Source organism: Podarcis melisellensis, assembly GCF_964234715.1.
Source record: "Podarcis melisellensis genome assembly, chromosome: 7".
In the NCBI taxonomy this organism is placed as follows: domain Eukaryota; kingdom Metazoa; phylum Chordata; class Lepidosauria; order Squamata; family Lacertidae; genus Podarcis; species Podarcis melisellensis.
The window spans coordinates 28,001,235-28,018,303 of NC_138539.1; the positions used below are offsets into that span (position 1 = coordinate 28,001,235).

The 17,069-nt window shown below is 41.7% G+C and overlaps 1 protein-coding gene and 1 long non-coding RNA gene across 2 annotated transcripts in view; one reads left to right on the forward strand and one right to left on the reverse strand.

Moving 5' to 3' along the window:
• Positions 1-17,069, forward strand: part of LOC309374730 — a 154,071-nt gene that overhangs the window by 10,150 nt on the left and 126,852 nt on the right. The window lies entirely within an intron of this gene.
• ATP6V0D2 (ATPase H+ transporting V0 subunit d2) lies at positions 532-16,804 on the reverse strand. The gene is made up of 8 exons (XM_081919840.1): positions 15,437-16,804; positions 10,118-10,289; positions 8,210-8,388; positions 6,722-6,801; positions 4,869-4,946; positions 3,359-3,535; positions 1,647-1,727; positions 532-959 (listed from the first exon to the last, which is right to left on the reverse strand). Exons 1-8 carry the CDS (start codon positions 15,564-15,566, stop codon positions 798-800), a joined length of 1,059 nt encoding a protein of 352 aa, XP_081775966.1. The 5' UTR covers positions 15,567-16,804; the 3' UTR covers positions 532-797.

Below are 17,069 nucleotides of genomic sequence, written 5' to 3' on the forward strand. Positions count from 1 at the left end.
TGGCGGCTATATATTCACAGTGAATTTGTGGAAAACAATTACGGTATATTTTTATTTAACCCATTTATTGCATTTTTTAAAAACAACAACAACAACGGGTCTATGTCCCACCAAAACAGCCCAAGGGAGTTCTCTCTTCTGCCTTTGCAACATGTTTTTAATCACAAGCAATTGCTAGGTAGTAGAGCTGCTTCTGACCCATTAATTTCTTGTCGGCCTTTATGATTCTTAAGTGGTGTTATAGGAGTCTTGCCATTTAAATCTAACCATGCATGTGATACACGAGAAGTATTCTTTAATGAAATGCTAATGCTTTAAAGTAATGTTTTTCTTTCTCTATACTTTACATATCTTGGGGCCCAACCTGAAGTGAAGTGAAATGCAACTTTGCATTCAAGGTGCATGCTTTTAAAGAAAAAGAAAAAGCACCAGCTGGAGGCAGTGATAATTAAAGAGATCAGATAGGGGGGAAGATTTTACATTTTCCAGAGCAATCGTAACCCTGAGATCCACTGGCTAGAAGGGTGCAGAGCCCTCCACTATTCCTGCAGAAAACTCTGCAGTCATGGCTCTACTGATGATCTACTGACAGAACCTCTGGAAAAGATCGGGGAGGGCAGGAGGAAATGGAAGTGCCCCAAATTTAAAATGCCTAATTGGCTAATCATAATTATAAAATGTTATTGGTGGCTATAATGTGCAAATTAACCCCCCTTTTTGAAATATGGTGAGTAATTTAGTAAAGAGCCCAGTAGATGAAATAGATGTACCATTAAAACACACCACTAAAGTCTAGTTTAGAGAATAGGGATGTAGTTGTTAATCTTTGTTCTGTGTCTCTGGGAAATGCATTCAGCAATCCATACAATGTTTCTGCATTCTTGTTCCTTCAGCTTTACATAGGCATAGAAGACCCCAAAATGGAACTGGTTGTTGAATGCCAGCACATTCATTTTGACCTGGAGAAAAGAGTGCAAGAAAGAAATATTTTATTAGCGAGGGAAATAATCAGTTACTGTATTTGTACGTTACATCTTTCATTCTCAAGCATTCTAAAGAGTTTTAGAAACCTTTTCTTTTACAAGTACTCTTCTCAGTAGGAGCTGGGTCAAAGTGCAGCTATCTTTGGGGTTTTGTGACAATTTAACAGGCCGCAGGAACATTAAAAGAATAGGTTAGGACATGGAAATTAATGTTTCTCTAATGGCTGCAGCGCTGGAAGATTCAGAACTGCTTTGAATGGAATTTGACCATATGTCTCTATTACTTACAAATGGCTCTGTGGGCATTTTTTTCTTTTGAGTTCGCTTCTCCAAAAGGTGGTAGTCATTTTTAGCACTATGCGGCTTCATAATACTGAAGGACAGGGATGGGGAACCTGTGGCCCTCTAGATTTTAGTGGACTCCAACTTCCATTAGCCCCAGCTAGTATGGTCAATGGTCAGGGATGATGAGTGTCCAACAGCATCTGGAGGGCTGCATATTCCCTCTTCCTGCTTTAGGAAGATACTGGCTGTTCATTCAGAGTGAACAATGTCACCTCCTGCAAGTCCATTGCCACTTTCTGTCACAGTTGACTCTGAGCAAGTCGAAGAAAAACAAATGTAGCAAAAATAAAGGTTTGAACCAGAGAAAGAGCATCTTACCTCATATTCAAAAAAAGCATCTTCTAATGTTTTTTCTCCTCCTGTACCACTTCCTACGCATTCAAAGCAAGCCCTGTATTGCTGAAAGTACAAAAAACCACCACTAGTTTTATTTCGCTTACATGTGATGTTTCTGTGTATTTAAAATTAATCCTTTTTTTGTAAATAGGTTCCTTAGGTGCACAACTCTAGAATGTATGGCCAGTGAGTTCCAAGGGTATTTCTTACTCCCCTCACTCACACATTGCCTGAAAGTGACTTTATAGGGGTCAATGTTCAGTGACAGAGCACATCCTTTGCATGCAGAAGGTCCCAGGTTCAGGCCATGACAGCTCCAGGTGGGGCTGGAAAATATTCCTGCCTCAAAACCTAGACAGCTGCTGCCAGAGTAGTGCAGCTAAACCTCATGGACTTACCAAAGGGCAGATTCATATAGATAGAAATGTTTGTGTTCTGAAGACTTTTGCTAGGTACCATAACCACTAGGTGACACAGCCTTGTAATTTTTCAAGGGCTGTTCACACCTCCCAGTCACCCATACTCAGTGAAACAGAAACCATCCCTATTTAATGTATTTGTTGAAACCTGGCATGTGATTGCCTGCCATTGTATCCTTATTGCATCATGTTAGGCTATGAGTTTAAAGAATGTGTAGGCAGTAAATTACAGAAAATCCAATCTCCTGATTAAAGTGAGTTTTCCAAAGCACAGATTCATTTTTCTTGAATGACTGACACTAAACTAAAGCTTCTCAAACACTGTGCAATTAACCTTCATAAATCAATTGGACCCAACTATAAAGGTTTCACCAGGTTTCTTTGGCGGTACACACCCTCATCTAAGAGATGGGCTCTGGCTAGCATGGTCTGGAAACTATTGCACCTTTAATGATTAGCTGCACTGACTTTCTGCACAATTTAAGGTACAGGAGCCTCCCCCCCCCACCAGGCCACCCGAATCCTGGCAACTGGTTGGACCCCACTCACCTCTGCCACCAGCGATGCTGTGAATAGTGGACAGTCCATCTGCTGGGGCAACGAGACTTCATCGCAACCAATCAAGACCCATTCAGAACTGGACAAGATGGAGGCCAGGGATGCCAACTTGAATAAAATATTGGTAGGGGGCAGATAAGCCCTGCCCCAGATCCTAGTAATGAAGGTACCAAGTGCTGGTGAAGGTTTATTCCCCCCTCGCCCCACTTTTTATCCCCAAAACAGATCTACAGGGTTGACTGGTCCAGGGCTACTCTGAATTCTTAAAGCTAAAAGGGGGCTTGAACCCATCTCTCCCCAAGCTTAAGTTTCTAGGCACCTAGTTTTTCACCCAATCCTAGCTTCCTTCCCATCCAGGAACCCTTTTACAAGTTTGTTTACAGGGCTTGTTGAGAAATGACATCCAAACATGGAAAAGAATGAAAGGCAGCAATGCCCATCAACTTTGGGGGGGTCTGGCCCCCTATAGTATTTTATGGGGGACCCCCGAAGGGACCTGGGCCCTTAGGAGTTGGCGTCTATGACAGAGACGATGGTCTCCTCCCTTGGCAATTGCCCCATGTATTTCCCTTTGTGAGGGTCGCTGAGAATCGGCACTCTTCACTTTGTTTAGAATCTGGCTGAACAAGTACTTAATGCCCTTTCTTTGGTGGTACATGCCATGGAATGTTGTAGACACAGTAAGCTTTTGTTAGGAACTATTTAGTATTTACATACAGCATAGTAGTCTGCCACGCCCTTCACTTGCTCATAATCTTCTGTTTTGGCAAGCATATCTAAGCCTTCTGGATACAGTTTCCCACACGTTGGATACAGCTTCTGTCTGTCTTCTTTACTTAATTCAGTGCCAAATGAATTAATGGTGATGATGAAGGCACGCCTGTCTGCTTCAAACTGCATAAGACAAAAACAAATGACAGCTTTCAGCCTTTAAAAAATATTTTGTAGACATCTACTATGGAGCACAGGAGGGGTTTGCTGGCGATGGGAGTCTGCTCTCATCTTCCTTACCCCAAATTGCTCTCCTCGTAAGTCTGTGGAAATTGTGGGACACCGTGGAATCACAAGGGGTGATTTGATGTGAAAGGGGATAAAACAACCATGAGGTTGCAGATGTAGTGAGAACACACTACAGTATTTTGGCCCAGAATTAATATGCAGCAAATTAATTGAAAGGGAAGCCATTTTTTAATGTGACTGGCAGGATGTTTGAAGCAGGATCAAAAGCATCAAAACTTCAATATTACTTTCTGGTTTTATTTGTTAAATTTGCTCCCCAAATTATGATAATAGTATACAAAGGCCCCAATCGTCAACAGATATATACAGTATACCATATATGCATGTAGGTCTGTTTGAAGTCTAAAGCACATTCAATGCACACTTAAAGCACAAGTCTCTCCTAAGGAATCCTGGGAACCATAGTTTTCCCATCACAGAAGTACAGTTTCCAACCACCTTAATAAACTACAGTTCCCATGATGCTTTGGGGAAGCTGTGTGCTTTAAATGTGCGTTGAATGCACTTTAAATGTATGGCGTGGACCTGCCCACGTGAACAGTGGGATTCATACAGCCTGCTGACTGATTCTCCCATGATCTGCATTGAGTATTTCTTGAACTGCTGAAATATATGAGCTTTTCGTTTTCTGCTTTCAAGCTGTTTTGAAATGTTGTTATCAACTAAGAACAATGAAATAGTGTTATGAATGGTATGAAATTGATATAATTGTTCTTATATGTGTCTTCATTGATGATGCTTTTAAATTGCTTTTAGATGTTTTATAGGAAGTGATTCATAAATGGAAAAATCATGGTCACGTTTTGGTGAAATGCGTAATGGATCATCTAGAATTTTGATATTTTCCTTTTGCCCTATTCATTTATTTTTAACTATCGAGATATTGTAGACTAATAGCTTGTCGTTTTTATATATATATATTGTAATATCAGAAATGTGTATATTGGTTATGGTGGCAGGCAGGCTTTGTAGTTTCTTAGAGCAGCTATTCCCTGTCGGCAGGGGGCAGACTGGAAAACTTAAAGGCAGCTCTTGCATCACCTTGTAACATGATAAGGTATAGAAGCATTCACAGGTGAATTTTGGAAAGAAAACAAATGTAGCTCAATTTTGGAAACAGGACAAATTGACTGAAGAATCTATGCATGCACAAGGAGCATGGGCTAAAGAACGACTGATTCATTTCTAGGCATAATGTTTTCCTTACCTCTAAGAGTGGGCACATTATATCTGCCGTAGTGCCACCTTGGTTTTTGCAGAACGTATAGAACGCTTCGAGGTAAGACTAAAGAATGGGACAGAAAAAAAGTCACATTATATTCAAACCTTCTCTGAATTACTGACAGTCATGACTGGAGCAGTCAGCCAGCCATTTCCCTTACTTATTATGTTCAACCAGCCATTATGGGAAGTACAAAACATGTAAAAACTAACAGGTGTGAGTTACAGATAGGTAGCCGTGTTGGTCTGCCATAGTCAAAACAAAAAAAATTCCTTCCAGTAGCATCTTAAAGACCAACTAAGTTAGTTCTTGGTATGAGCTTTCGTGTGCATGCACACTTCTTCAGATACACTGAAACAGAAGTTTCCAGACCCTTCTATATAGTGAGAAGGTGGGGAGGGGTATTACTCAGAAGGGTGGTGGGGATGGGTGATTGGCAGATAGCTGTGATGAGCCTGTTGATGACTCTTAACGACTGCAATAGGTATTACAGGAAGATGGTTTTAAAACCATGGAGAAACCTGGCCTGAACAAAGACATTGGATTCTTATCTCATTATATATGACAAAGCCATTTTTCACCTTCTCACCCCTTGCTTTTTCCTGTAAGACCTATTGCAGTCGTTAAGAGTCGTCAACAGGCTCATCACAGCTATCTGCCAATCACCCATTCCCACCACCCTTCTGAGTAATACCCCTCCCCACCTTCTCACTATATAGAAGGGTCTGGAAACTTCTGTTTCAGTGTATCTGAAGAAGTGTGCATGCACACGAAAGCTCATACCAAGAACTAACTTAGTTGGTCTTTAAGGTGCTACTGGAAGGAATTTTTTTTGTTTTAACAGGTGTGAGACAGGTTCATTTTCTCCTGCTGATGATGTGTTGCTGCAATAGTAATCCCCTTTGGTAGGAGAGGAACCGGACTGTTGGCAATAACGTTTAGCAGGAGCAATGTTTTTATTTATTTAGAATGCACAAGTAAATATGAACATTGTCATCACTGTTCATTGCAGTAGGAAAGCCTAGAGGACCTTAGCCTTTACTAAAGAAATACAGTTAGCTGATTTGCACATACACTACTACAGTAGGTTGTCAGTGCTCATGTAATGGCACAAAGGCAAATTCCCAGGCACATTTACTAGAAAGCAGGTTTCCTTGAACTCCATCCTGCCTAATATACAATACCTCAACTTTTACCATTCCCCTGAGGCACCCGTCTGTTTATATACACCTGTAAGTCAAGAGAACATTTCGTGCAGCTGTTGAAGTGGAAAATAGTTCATGGAAGCTTATGCCACAATAGTGTGAAAAGTCTTTAAGGTTCCATAACTCTTTGTTCTTTTTTCTGCAAGAGACTAATATGGGTACCCCTCCAGAAACAGAGGCTGCTTGGAGATCTGATTACAAGGGGAAATGTGAAAGTTTCATTCACGACAGAGAAACACAAATTCCAGGAATCAGAAATCTCTTCCTGCTCCCTCCGAATTACCCTTAGAGCTGAACTTGTCCAAATTCTACACATTCTATATGTTACATCCTGCTCTCAGATTAGGGTGGCTTTGCATTTTATAGGAAGTGCCAAGTACTGGAAGTTGACTCTCTTGTCACTTGCACATTTGCTTTTGCCGTTTCCTGCAGCATGCAAATTCATTTCAGGGAATGACAGAGGGTGCAGTGAGCATTACATCAATACCAGGGTTAATTTCCCCCATTTATTGAGAGCGCACTATTTAAATTCCACCTATTATCCAAAGTTCTCAAGACCGCTTATTTTCATGGCTGTACATTGTACCTATCCCCCCAATTTACTTTTTCACAGCTGGTGCTGAAAGCATTTACCTTATACAGTTTGTTGCGCATGATTTCAATGTTCATTTCATCCAGATCGTTTTCAGATACACAGTCTTGAAAGAAATCAGCTGAAAAGCAGACATGTTTAAATTATAAAGGCTAGCTGTAGAGAAGCATAAGAAGCCTACTTATTGGTTTTAACAATTTTTTTATGCTCAATGACTGACTTTCTACTGTGCTACAAAAAATAATATAGAAGGAAGGAGAGGAAGTAAACATTTTCAACATTCCTGATGTGTATATATAATTCAGCTTTGCAGTAGGATTCTGCTTTGAAGATAATGGGGTTGTGGTTCGAGGACCCGACCCCTGCAATGTGAAATGAATACGCAAGGACACGTGATATAAGGTTAATGGGCAAGAAAAGGCCACAACTTTATTGATTACAGCAGTGAAAAGGTATTGGCTTAGGCATTGGATGTCTAAAACAAGGGGGTTTATTTACCAGTAGGTGGAGCCTGTAGATGCTAATCCAACTATAGGCTCTCCCCTGATGTCACCGACGGAGAGAAGAATGAGGCCGAGGAGGAGCTAGCGCCGCAGCAAAAGGCTGCTGTAAACGCCCCCTGGTTGGGTGCCTGCCGAGGGGCGTGGGCACCAGCCAGGTGAGAGGAGGAGGCAGGGGGCTAATGCACTCCCCTCTTTTCCAGGGAGGAGAGTCTTTGCTAATCCAAATCTCCACCAGGTGTCTCGTAGGAAATGCTACTATAAAATTTGGTCTACTCTCTGACCTAGCAGTCAGTGTTGCTTTGGGTTGCCTAGATAAAGCGACTAACAAATTTAATAACTAAGAAAAATAAATAGATGATCTATGGGAAGGCTATTCTAATCTCTGCATATATTATATCACCCACTTTGATACATTTATTTATTTGTTTGTTTTGTTATAATTTTGATTGTAAATGCTGATTTATTTCTTTTAAGAATATTGGAGAGAAAAATCACTGAGAGTGCCTGGTCCCATTCATGCAATGAATTTTTACTTATTTTGACAGCTCTCTAGAGCTTTCCTACAGGGCAGAGCCGACCCACCCAAGAGGCAAGGTGAGGCAGCTGCCTCAGGCATCAACCCCCCCCCCCAGGATCATCACCCCCATTCTGCTGCCCAGCTTTGCTGCTGGTCTCCCCAGCCTCTAGGGACAGAGAGGGACCAGCAGCAAAGCTTCAGCTTCTGAAGCTAAGAGTAGCTGTCAGTAGTGCCTAAGTGCAAAGCAGCCTGAGAACCCTTCTGAGCTCTTCAGAGGAGGGTTTCAGAATGGGGATATTTCCAACCCTACCTAGAAGTGCCAGGAATTGAATTTGGGACCGTCTTCATGCAGGGCAAAAATTCTGCCATTTCTGTGGTCTTTGCCCTAAGACAACTGGCTGCCTTCATTTTAATGGGCCACAAGTACAGCAGACTAGATGCAGAGAGCAAGTGCTGCCATGATAAAAAACAATCTCATCTGAAGGTTCAGAAATTGTGAACTGTCATACCTAGGGGTGTATCCACCAAAATTGCATTGAATAACTCTGCAGGGTTTGGAGCAATGCTGACAGCTTCCATTTGCTCAAAATTGCCCAACGGATGGCACTTGGGAACCAGCTCTTCCAAGGGCCGCTGACGCAATGTGCCAGTAATGAGCAGGATCACGTTGTCAATCATATAGCTGTACCTAGTGAGATGAAACAACATTCATCAAAATACTATCTTCTTCCTCAGGGAGAAAAGTGCTTTAAAAAAGCCAAACACCAAGCCACATTTAGCAAATATAAAGGTTAAAATAGCCAGGGCTCTGCAGAAAAGGCGTGATCACTCTTTATCAGCTGTGGCAATGTGGCAACAAGGAATTCTTGTAAACAGAACGCTACATTAGACAGTCCCTAATCTAACCAGGCTTGCACAGAATCACTGCAATCAAATGCAAAAATCAATAACTTAGAATTTAATGCCCAGAGCCACTTTTTATCAGGAAATGGGCTTATTTTCCAAATGTGTTGTGGCCGATTGCCTATTTAAGTAGAGTCCTGTTTGATAGTGTGGACATAAACCATGCACATACATTTGTACACGTGGGGTCTCATCAAACCTTATTATGAATGAGCACATGAAGATCAGTCACACCTGATCCTGCCTCCCAATGCATTCCTTTAACCCAGGCTTCCTGAACCTGGCACATTCCAGACTACAACTCCCATAAATCCCAGCCAGCATGGACAATGGTCAGGAATGATGGGGGTTGTAGTCTTGGACATATGAAGGGCACTGGGTTATGGAAGGCTGCTATAATGTCAGTAAGCCTCTGGTGAGATGCACATGTAAGAAAACATGGCACTGACTTCTACCAGAAAGTCACAACCACAGCCCAAACTTGACAGAGGAAATTTAGAGGGATTCTTGCCTTTTATTGCATGAAAATCACAGGACCGGGAGGGCGGTCCACTGGCAGCATCACAGCTCACGCACCATGGCTGCAGGCTACCATTCCTTGTATAGACTTTTAAACAACTAGGAAGACTTAATGAATTCAATCACAAAATCCACCCAAACAGCCTGATGTTAAGAAATCAATGTTAATTAGGTTGCCAAGTAAAAAAATAAACCTTGCTTCAAAGGGAGTTGGGAAATTTAATATTACAATGCTGCCAAAATGAATTAAAAGATAAACGTCTGGGCATCTGCCATAAGAATTTACTGCAGGCCAGAAGAAGCATTGCTAATGAATACAATGACTACATAAGTAGGCCTTGGATCTACTTATTGAAGTCCATCCTAAATGCATTACTGGGGATGCACGGAGCTTACTCCTGAGTAATCAGATTGTAAGGTAAGTTTTCTGATTAAGCTGCCATTACTGAACAGAGTCTAGGCCATTCTGCTTAGCATAAGATGCACACTTCAGAAAACAATCCACCAAACATTGCTTCTGTGTAACACTCATTTATTTCAATGGGGCTTGAACAAAGTGACCTTGCAAAGTTTATTCCCAATGGAAACTAACTCAGGTTGCAATACGTCATGGTACCCAGAAAATCCAGTAAGTTTGTACATAACTATTCCATTAAAATGGGCTAAAAAACATATGCATGAGACTAGAATTGATTTATTACCACATTTATATCTCACCTATTTCTCCAAGAAGTTCAAGGTGGTTTACATGGTTCTAACTCTCCTCATTTAATCCCCTTAACAACCCTGTGTGGTAGGGCAGGCCGAGGGGCGGTGACTGGCCCAAAGTCACCCAGTGAGATTCCTGGCTGAGTGCGGATTCAAATCCTGGTCTCCCAGGTCCTAGTCTGACACTCTAACCACTAGACCACACTGGCTTTCAATACTCTGACTTTATGGGCCTTTAGTCATTGTTTATTAGTTGCTCACATCATGAAATTACTAATTTTACTTACGTAATATAGTTTAGGAATGTGGAAAGTGGCTCGAAGGCATGATTTCTGAAATAGTGAAATTCTGCCAATAGTTTGGCCTTTAGTTTGTCGTCGATGATAGAAACCGTGAGAGAGCCTGTTTCGTTGGCTAAGAAGTTTCCGTAGTCTGTGGTTTGCAATTGTAGCTTCAGGTCTGGAATAGAATTGGAAAAGATTTGTTTTCTACAAAGAAACTAAGGAGGTTAAAGAGACAGTATCCCCCCCCTTTTTTAAATTCATACTTCTCTTTCATTTCCTTTTTTTACACCCATTGGTTCAGATGCAGCACAATCCCATGGTTTGCTTTAAGGTCTGAACCCACCCCAAACCACACTTACTGTGGAGCTGACAAGCCAGGATCTGAAATCAGGGTTGGAAGCTGACTTGTAAACCGCAGTTTGCACTGAGTATGACTTCCAGTATGGTGTAGTGGTTAAGAGCAGTGGACTCGTAATCTGGTGAACCGGGTTCGCTTCCCCGCTCCTCCACATACAGCTGTTGGGTGACCTTGGGCTAGTCACACTTCTCTGAAGTCTCTCAGCCCCACTCACCTCACAGAGTGTTTATTGTGGGGGAGGAAGGGAAAGGAAATTGTTGGCCGCTTTGAGACTCCTTCGGGTAGTGATAAAGCAGGATATCAAATCCAAACTCTTCTTCCTATTATGTACAGATTCAGACATTGCACATAGTTGTCCAAGATTGCTGTGTGATGGGAATCTCTTCCGTTTCTCTTTTTTTGGGCTACTCTTTCACTCTGCATTCTCTGAGCAGTAGGAATCTCATAACAACTTTTACAGGGTTGTTTCAAGGTGAAAGCATTAGAGGCCAAGTGCATCTGGGTCCTTGTTTTTGTTTGCAATTGTACAGGTCGAGCAGGTATTACAGTCACATAGGAAGGCCTAGTTCTGGTGCAGCACATTAGTCCAGCTCCCAGACACAAAAACCAGAGAGCAAACTGCCCTAAAGCCTCTATAATAATGAGAAAACTTGATCATGTCTTTATTTAAAATGTACTTTGTAGAATCATAGAGCTGGAAGGGACCGCAAGGGTCACCTAGTCCAGCTGCTTGCAATGAAGGAATCTCAACACACAGTCCCTCATCCAGTTTGAAACCATACCAGACCCTGCTTAGCTTTGCAACTGTGCTAGCAGTTTTATTGCTGTGCCACTATCACCCTTCATCAAAATGTTCCCAGTTCGGGTACATAAATGTGAACAAAATTAACTCACACAACATAGAAATACAATTTAAAAACAAAGAAGCATAATGAAGCATAGCATATATCATAAAGACACTACAGTCTCCACTGTGCCACATTTCCAAAAGGAAACAGGAATCCTAGGTAAGCACCTGGAACCCCTGGAATTTCACACTGCTTGGAGATTAGGGTGACATGCAACAGTATATATGTAATAAGTTTATTATATGTCTTAAGTAAATTATACGTATTGGGTTTTATTGGCACTCACCGGGAGAAGTGAATACACATAAAGGTCTCATGACATAAATGCAATGCACATCAATGGATGCAACTATTATAATCTCATGCAAGCTTTGTATTTTATCTGTTTCAGTAAGGAAAAAATTTAGCCCCAGACCCAGTTGTGTCCCTATCCAGATCCATTTACGTTCTCCCCTCTATGGGGGAAGCAAAGAGCTTCACTGTTGCAGAATGTCAATAGTCACCACCCACCGATGAAACTGAGTCCCCTTCGCCATCAGGAATTCTGAAGGATGATGCAATGTGACTCATTGTGTGTGATTTTACTAGTCACTTGATTATTTTTTTCAAAAAGAAAATACCACTTCAACTGTCTGTGTGAACTGGGTCATCGTCTGCTAGTCCCTACTGCAGAATGTACAATGATTTCCCTGTACAAAATCTGGGAATGGAAATTTGGCAAAGAGGAAAAGATAGATCAGAGTATCTGATACCAAAGCATCTCTCCATAACAAAATCCCTTTAGAAGTTGCACACAAGGACAGACTCTGAGCTTTGGATCATTTAAATGCTTTTGGAGCTTCTGTGCACTCGGTTTAACTAATTATACAAGTTCACATCAGCATGTACCTGTGCAGCTTCTGTTTTTTCTGCCTTAGACTGAAGCCTGCCAGTAAAAGCTAATGAAGGGTTGCATGTTAAACAAAGTGCTGCAGAATTTAAAAACAAGGCTCTGTTGGTAAAACATTGTGCGGATGAAACCCTTGTGAGCAACAAAGGGATGGAGTCAAATAACCCAAGGCACTCTGCTGTCTCATTACTCTTTTCCATGCAGAAAAAGGACATGGATGAAACTGTAGCCACAGAGGACAGATGACTCGGAGGTGATTCACGCACCATAACTTGTCCTCACAAATGCAGAGAAATCAATGCACACTGAATATCTGTAATGACCTCCACACATGTTCATTTTACTTCAGTATGTATGAGCTTGTTTGCACCAGAAACTGAATGTAATTTGTAGTGTGCAAAGGAAATTGGACGGCTGAGAGATTCAGGTTAAAATGCCTGCTTGGCCGTAAAGGTCAGTGACCTTGCGTCAAGATAACCAAATACGTCGTTTTTCATTTCTCTAAGTTTTTCATTGTTCCACTCTTAAGTTTAGTTCTCCACATGTCAACATTCGTTTGCAATTTTTTTAAAAAGTCCTCATGAAAATTCACCTGTGTATTTGTGTGAAATATTGCCTAATATATGCATTTTACAGAGCAATTTCCCCTAATACAGAGTTTCCCAAACTAAGGTCCACAGATCAACAGTGGTCCATGAGCTTCATTCAGGTGGTCTAAGAACACTTACAATTTGAATTCTATGGAATTCAAACAGTAATACAATAAATCGCAATATAAGAAATAAAAGAACCAATAAAAGTTCAATTAAAATTCATACAGCGTCCAGCAGAGCGCATCACGATTGCTACAACAGGCAACAGGAAATTTGTTAAGTGGTCCGCCAAGACCCTCAGAAATTTTCATAGTGAATAGTGGGTGAAAAGAAGTTGGGGAACTGTTACCTTATATCATGCCTTTCCGTATGTTATTTTCACTAATCTATGCATACTTTAAACGCAGACCTTTCCCAATGTTCATGTTGGTGACACACTTTTTAGACAAGCATCATTTCGCAACACAGTAATTCAGTTTTACTAGCAAACCAGAGGTTAAACTAACCCCTTTCCATCCCCGGGAGGAGCGTGGGGAGCAGTCATGTGACACACCTACACACTGCAGCCAACACACAAACGTTTCACGACACACAGTTTGGAAAGCAATGCTTTACGGTAATGTATGAAAAAGATATTGCAAAATTCAGAGAAGTGCAATTTTCAAAGGTTGACTGTGTTTTAGTTGGCATATTGCAGGCATGTCCAAAGTCCGTTTCGGGGGCCTATTTCAGCCCACTGGTTGGTTTAATCCGGCCCCTGTGGCAGTTTATTTCCTGGGGTAAAATCCTTTAAAAACCTCAACAACTTCAACCCTAATAAAAAAAGCTAAAAAAGCTCAACAACTTCAATCCTAAAAAAAGATTAACAAGTGGAGTCGGCCCTCCACTTCATCAAGTCTGGCTCTCTTTGAAGAAAGTTTAGACACCACTGACATATTGTTCCAGAAAGTGCAAATTGGGTAGGTTTAAATGCAAACTGAATTGACGTTCCCCTCCATCCCTAGTTGCTGGTATCTTTCATCCTAATTTACTTCTTAGCCTTCATGAGCTTCTTGTCGGAGCTTATCCCCCTCTTCACATCACTGCTGGATGTGCAGCAGAGAGAGGTTGTCTTGCCCCACAGCTGCGTCATCATCAGAGGCTGGTACTGGTAACAAGAAGGAATGGCCCTCACAGATTGCATTGGCTCACTAGCAATTCCTGCAACGGTGGCCACATTTTTAAAGCTGGTTTGCTCCTCTGAATCACCACTGGATTGCTCTGCCATTACCTTGGGATGGACCAGGTTACATATTAAACTGCACCGTAATATAGCTTTGGGAAGTGTTAGGTGTAACACTCATGATCATGTTACGATGTGATGAGAGACCAAATGATACAAACCCAGCACATAACAGCCTCGCCCAACCCAGTGAACTCCAGTTAGACACCAGTTCCCACCATTCCCAGCCACTTGCTAAACTGGTTGGGACTGATAGGAGAACATCTGCAGGGCACCAGGCTGGGGAAAGCGATCATAGAACCGTAAGGACCAAGGAGCGTCAACAACACCCACTCCGTGTTTCAAACATGTCTCAATGAGAAGCTGTTGCATAGCAAGAGGCTGGGAGCGAGTAGTCCTGCCGCCCAGGACATGGGGGGCATAGCTAAAGCAGAAAGGAAGCTAAGGGGAAACAAAGTGAGGAGCAGGCAAACAGATCGCGAATAATTTAGGAAGAGTCTCAGAAAAGCAAGGCAGAAGAAACTTTATATAAAAAAGAGGCAAGAAGAAATAAAGGCAGAACTGTGCTGCCTGCCAGCAGCCTTTTCCCAATTCCTTGTATATGGGCTGCTTTGAGGTCTGAGCCAAAGGAAACTCAAGTGGCCTCAGGTGGGCTTATCCTCCAGATCTGGGCAGGGCTGAGGAGCGATTTCGGACAAAGATCAGCCCAAGGGAGGAGAGCATTTTATGCAATTGATGCATTAGAGTCCCCTTTTTAATATGCGCACTACATGCATTTCTCCCTGTTCCTGAAGGCAAAATACTGAAAAGTAGCAATGTTAAGACACGATGGAACGTAATGCCCAATTATGGAAGCATGCAAAACATGTGTGTGCCAGACAGGGATGTCCATGATACACAGTGGGATTTACTTCTCAGCAGGTATGTTTAGTGTGGGACTTCAGTGTCTTCTAGGATGGCACTGAGTGATTCCAGCACAAAATCGTCTACTTATCCATCAAAAATGCTTTTAAGACAAATTATTAGTAGTCTTGTTTATTTCAGTTCTGACTTAACGTGGCTATGAATTAGGCTGCAAGTATAAAAGAATATTGGTTTATTTGTATACAACTGGTAACAGCAGCTGTATTTTAATACTTTATTGATATGCTAGCGTTACACATTTCCAACAAACTCAATGTCATTTCAGTTGCAGTATATATATGATTTCTGCCTTTATCCCAATATGAGTTCCAGTTGACCTTTTGAAGGACAATCCCGTTTTTTGTTTTGTTTCAGTAACATTTGAAAAGAAAAACACATTTCAACAAATGTTAGTTGATCAAATACCATTCCCTCCCAGCAGAACTACAGAGGCCGCTGTGATACTTTCAAATGTCACGAGACTGAGATTTCGTTTGACTCCTACTCACCTTCCAGCGTTTCACACTGTGCTAAGTTGACATAGTCAGAAGCCGTCAAGATGCCACATTTGAAGCCTCGGACCAGGCCCTCGAGATACCCATGGTCCACATTGAAGAAAAACTCTGAATAGCCGGGCATAGTGGAAAAGAGGGTCTGATGCCTCTCTATGCTTAAAAAAGTACTGAGTCTTGTGTCTCCAGAAGTAGACAGCAAGCGGTCACTAGCCTTGGCTGGACTTTAATTCGCTTCTCCTTCCTGTTTCATTGTTTCCAGTACAACATCATTGCGCTCTGCATAGTGCTTACACAACATAAGCTCAGCAGGCAGACACAAACTAACTCTTTCCTATTAGTAACAAAGCTACTCTGGGTGTAAAGGACAACATAAGAGCAAGGGCAGGAGGAGGACAGAATGTGAGTTGGATCGGACTGGACAACATATCCTTAAAATATTGAAGAATGCATGCATGCTCCTCGAAAACATTAAATCATCGCCTTTTATATTGCTTTCAAAGAAACGTATGCTCTGAAAGTGCAACAGTCAATTTCAGAGCAACTGTGTTTGAATTTGAAATTAAAGGTATTATTTTGGTTTGATGGAGAGTGATTGCATCTCCAGTTTCTATAAACCATAAAGCAGTTTTGGGAGGGCCACAATTTGGGGGTGGGGGAGAAAAAGAGGTGATTAACCCTTTCCTCCCTGCTCTGTTTTCCTGATGAACCCCCACCCTGACATGCCTATTCCCCTTCTGGTGGGCAAATATTTTTCAAAGATTGCAGCTTTGGAATACATCGTTTTAAAAACTGCACAAGTGAAACAGTTAACCACATTCCCTCTGCCCCATAAGCACCACTTCTTCCACTAACTGACTTTTGCAGAAAAGTTCCAATCATATATGACATCTAATTTTTGTTTGCCATATCCCGACCCCGCTGTACCATTAACCAACCTGGCAAGCGGGGCATTTTATTTTCTGCATGGCTGGAAATGGTGACATTTAGCCACTAGGAGTCTCCCTAACCCTGTGACTAAATATGTTCCTCCCTGTGTGCTTCACCAGTTACAAGTATATTATACCAACAGGAAACAAAAATCTAATTTTTAAAGCTGCGTTGTTCCTAGCCGGTAAGCGACATTTATTTCATTATAGCGATTTTTGCCCGGGGAAGCTGAGATTGCTACAGAGCGGCTGACAAAAGAATCAGCAACCAGGAGTTTCTGAGTCTCTAGTACTTCCCTCCTCTCAATATAAATGTGACTTTGAATCATAAGAGGAAAGTGGAAAAAAATATTTTGTCACTTAACACCGAAACCATACATCTTATGGATATTTATTTAGAAATGTATATTTTGCCAGATAATAGTAATACCATTTTGTGACGCTAATCACCCTCCAACATTTCTCTGATGAAAACGGGGACATCATTTTATGGTTTTACATAAAATCACTTTAAAGTTCTTACTGCATTTAAGCTTCCAGTAGCACCTGGTTCACATGCCATGCCAAGCCAAACCAAACCAGGGCTTAGCACAACTGTGCCTGCAGCCCCAGATGTAGCCAGTTTGCTCAGCCCTAGTCATTTTGCTGCTCCAACATGCTGAGCTAAGCAGTAGCTTTGCATGTCGACTGAACCAGGGCTT

Bases quoted from the DNA above. Each gene is read 5' to 3' on its own strand.
- ATP6V0D2 (XM_081919840.1), bottom strand. From the start codon at position 15,566: ATGCCCGGCTATTCAGAGTTTTTCTTCAATGTGGACCATGGGTATCTC. The intron at 8,389-10,117 runs GTAAGTAAAATT...TCATCTCACTAG, and splicing joins ACATTCCTAAACTATATTAC to GTACAGCTATATGATTGACA. The intron at 960-1,646 runs GTAAGATGCTCT...TCTTTTCTCCAG, and splicing joins ATGCTTTTTTTGAATATGAG to GTCAAAATGAATGTGCTGGC.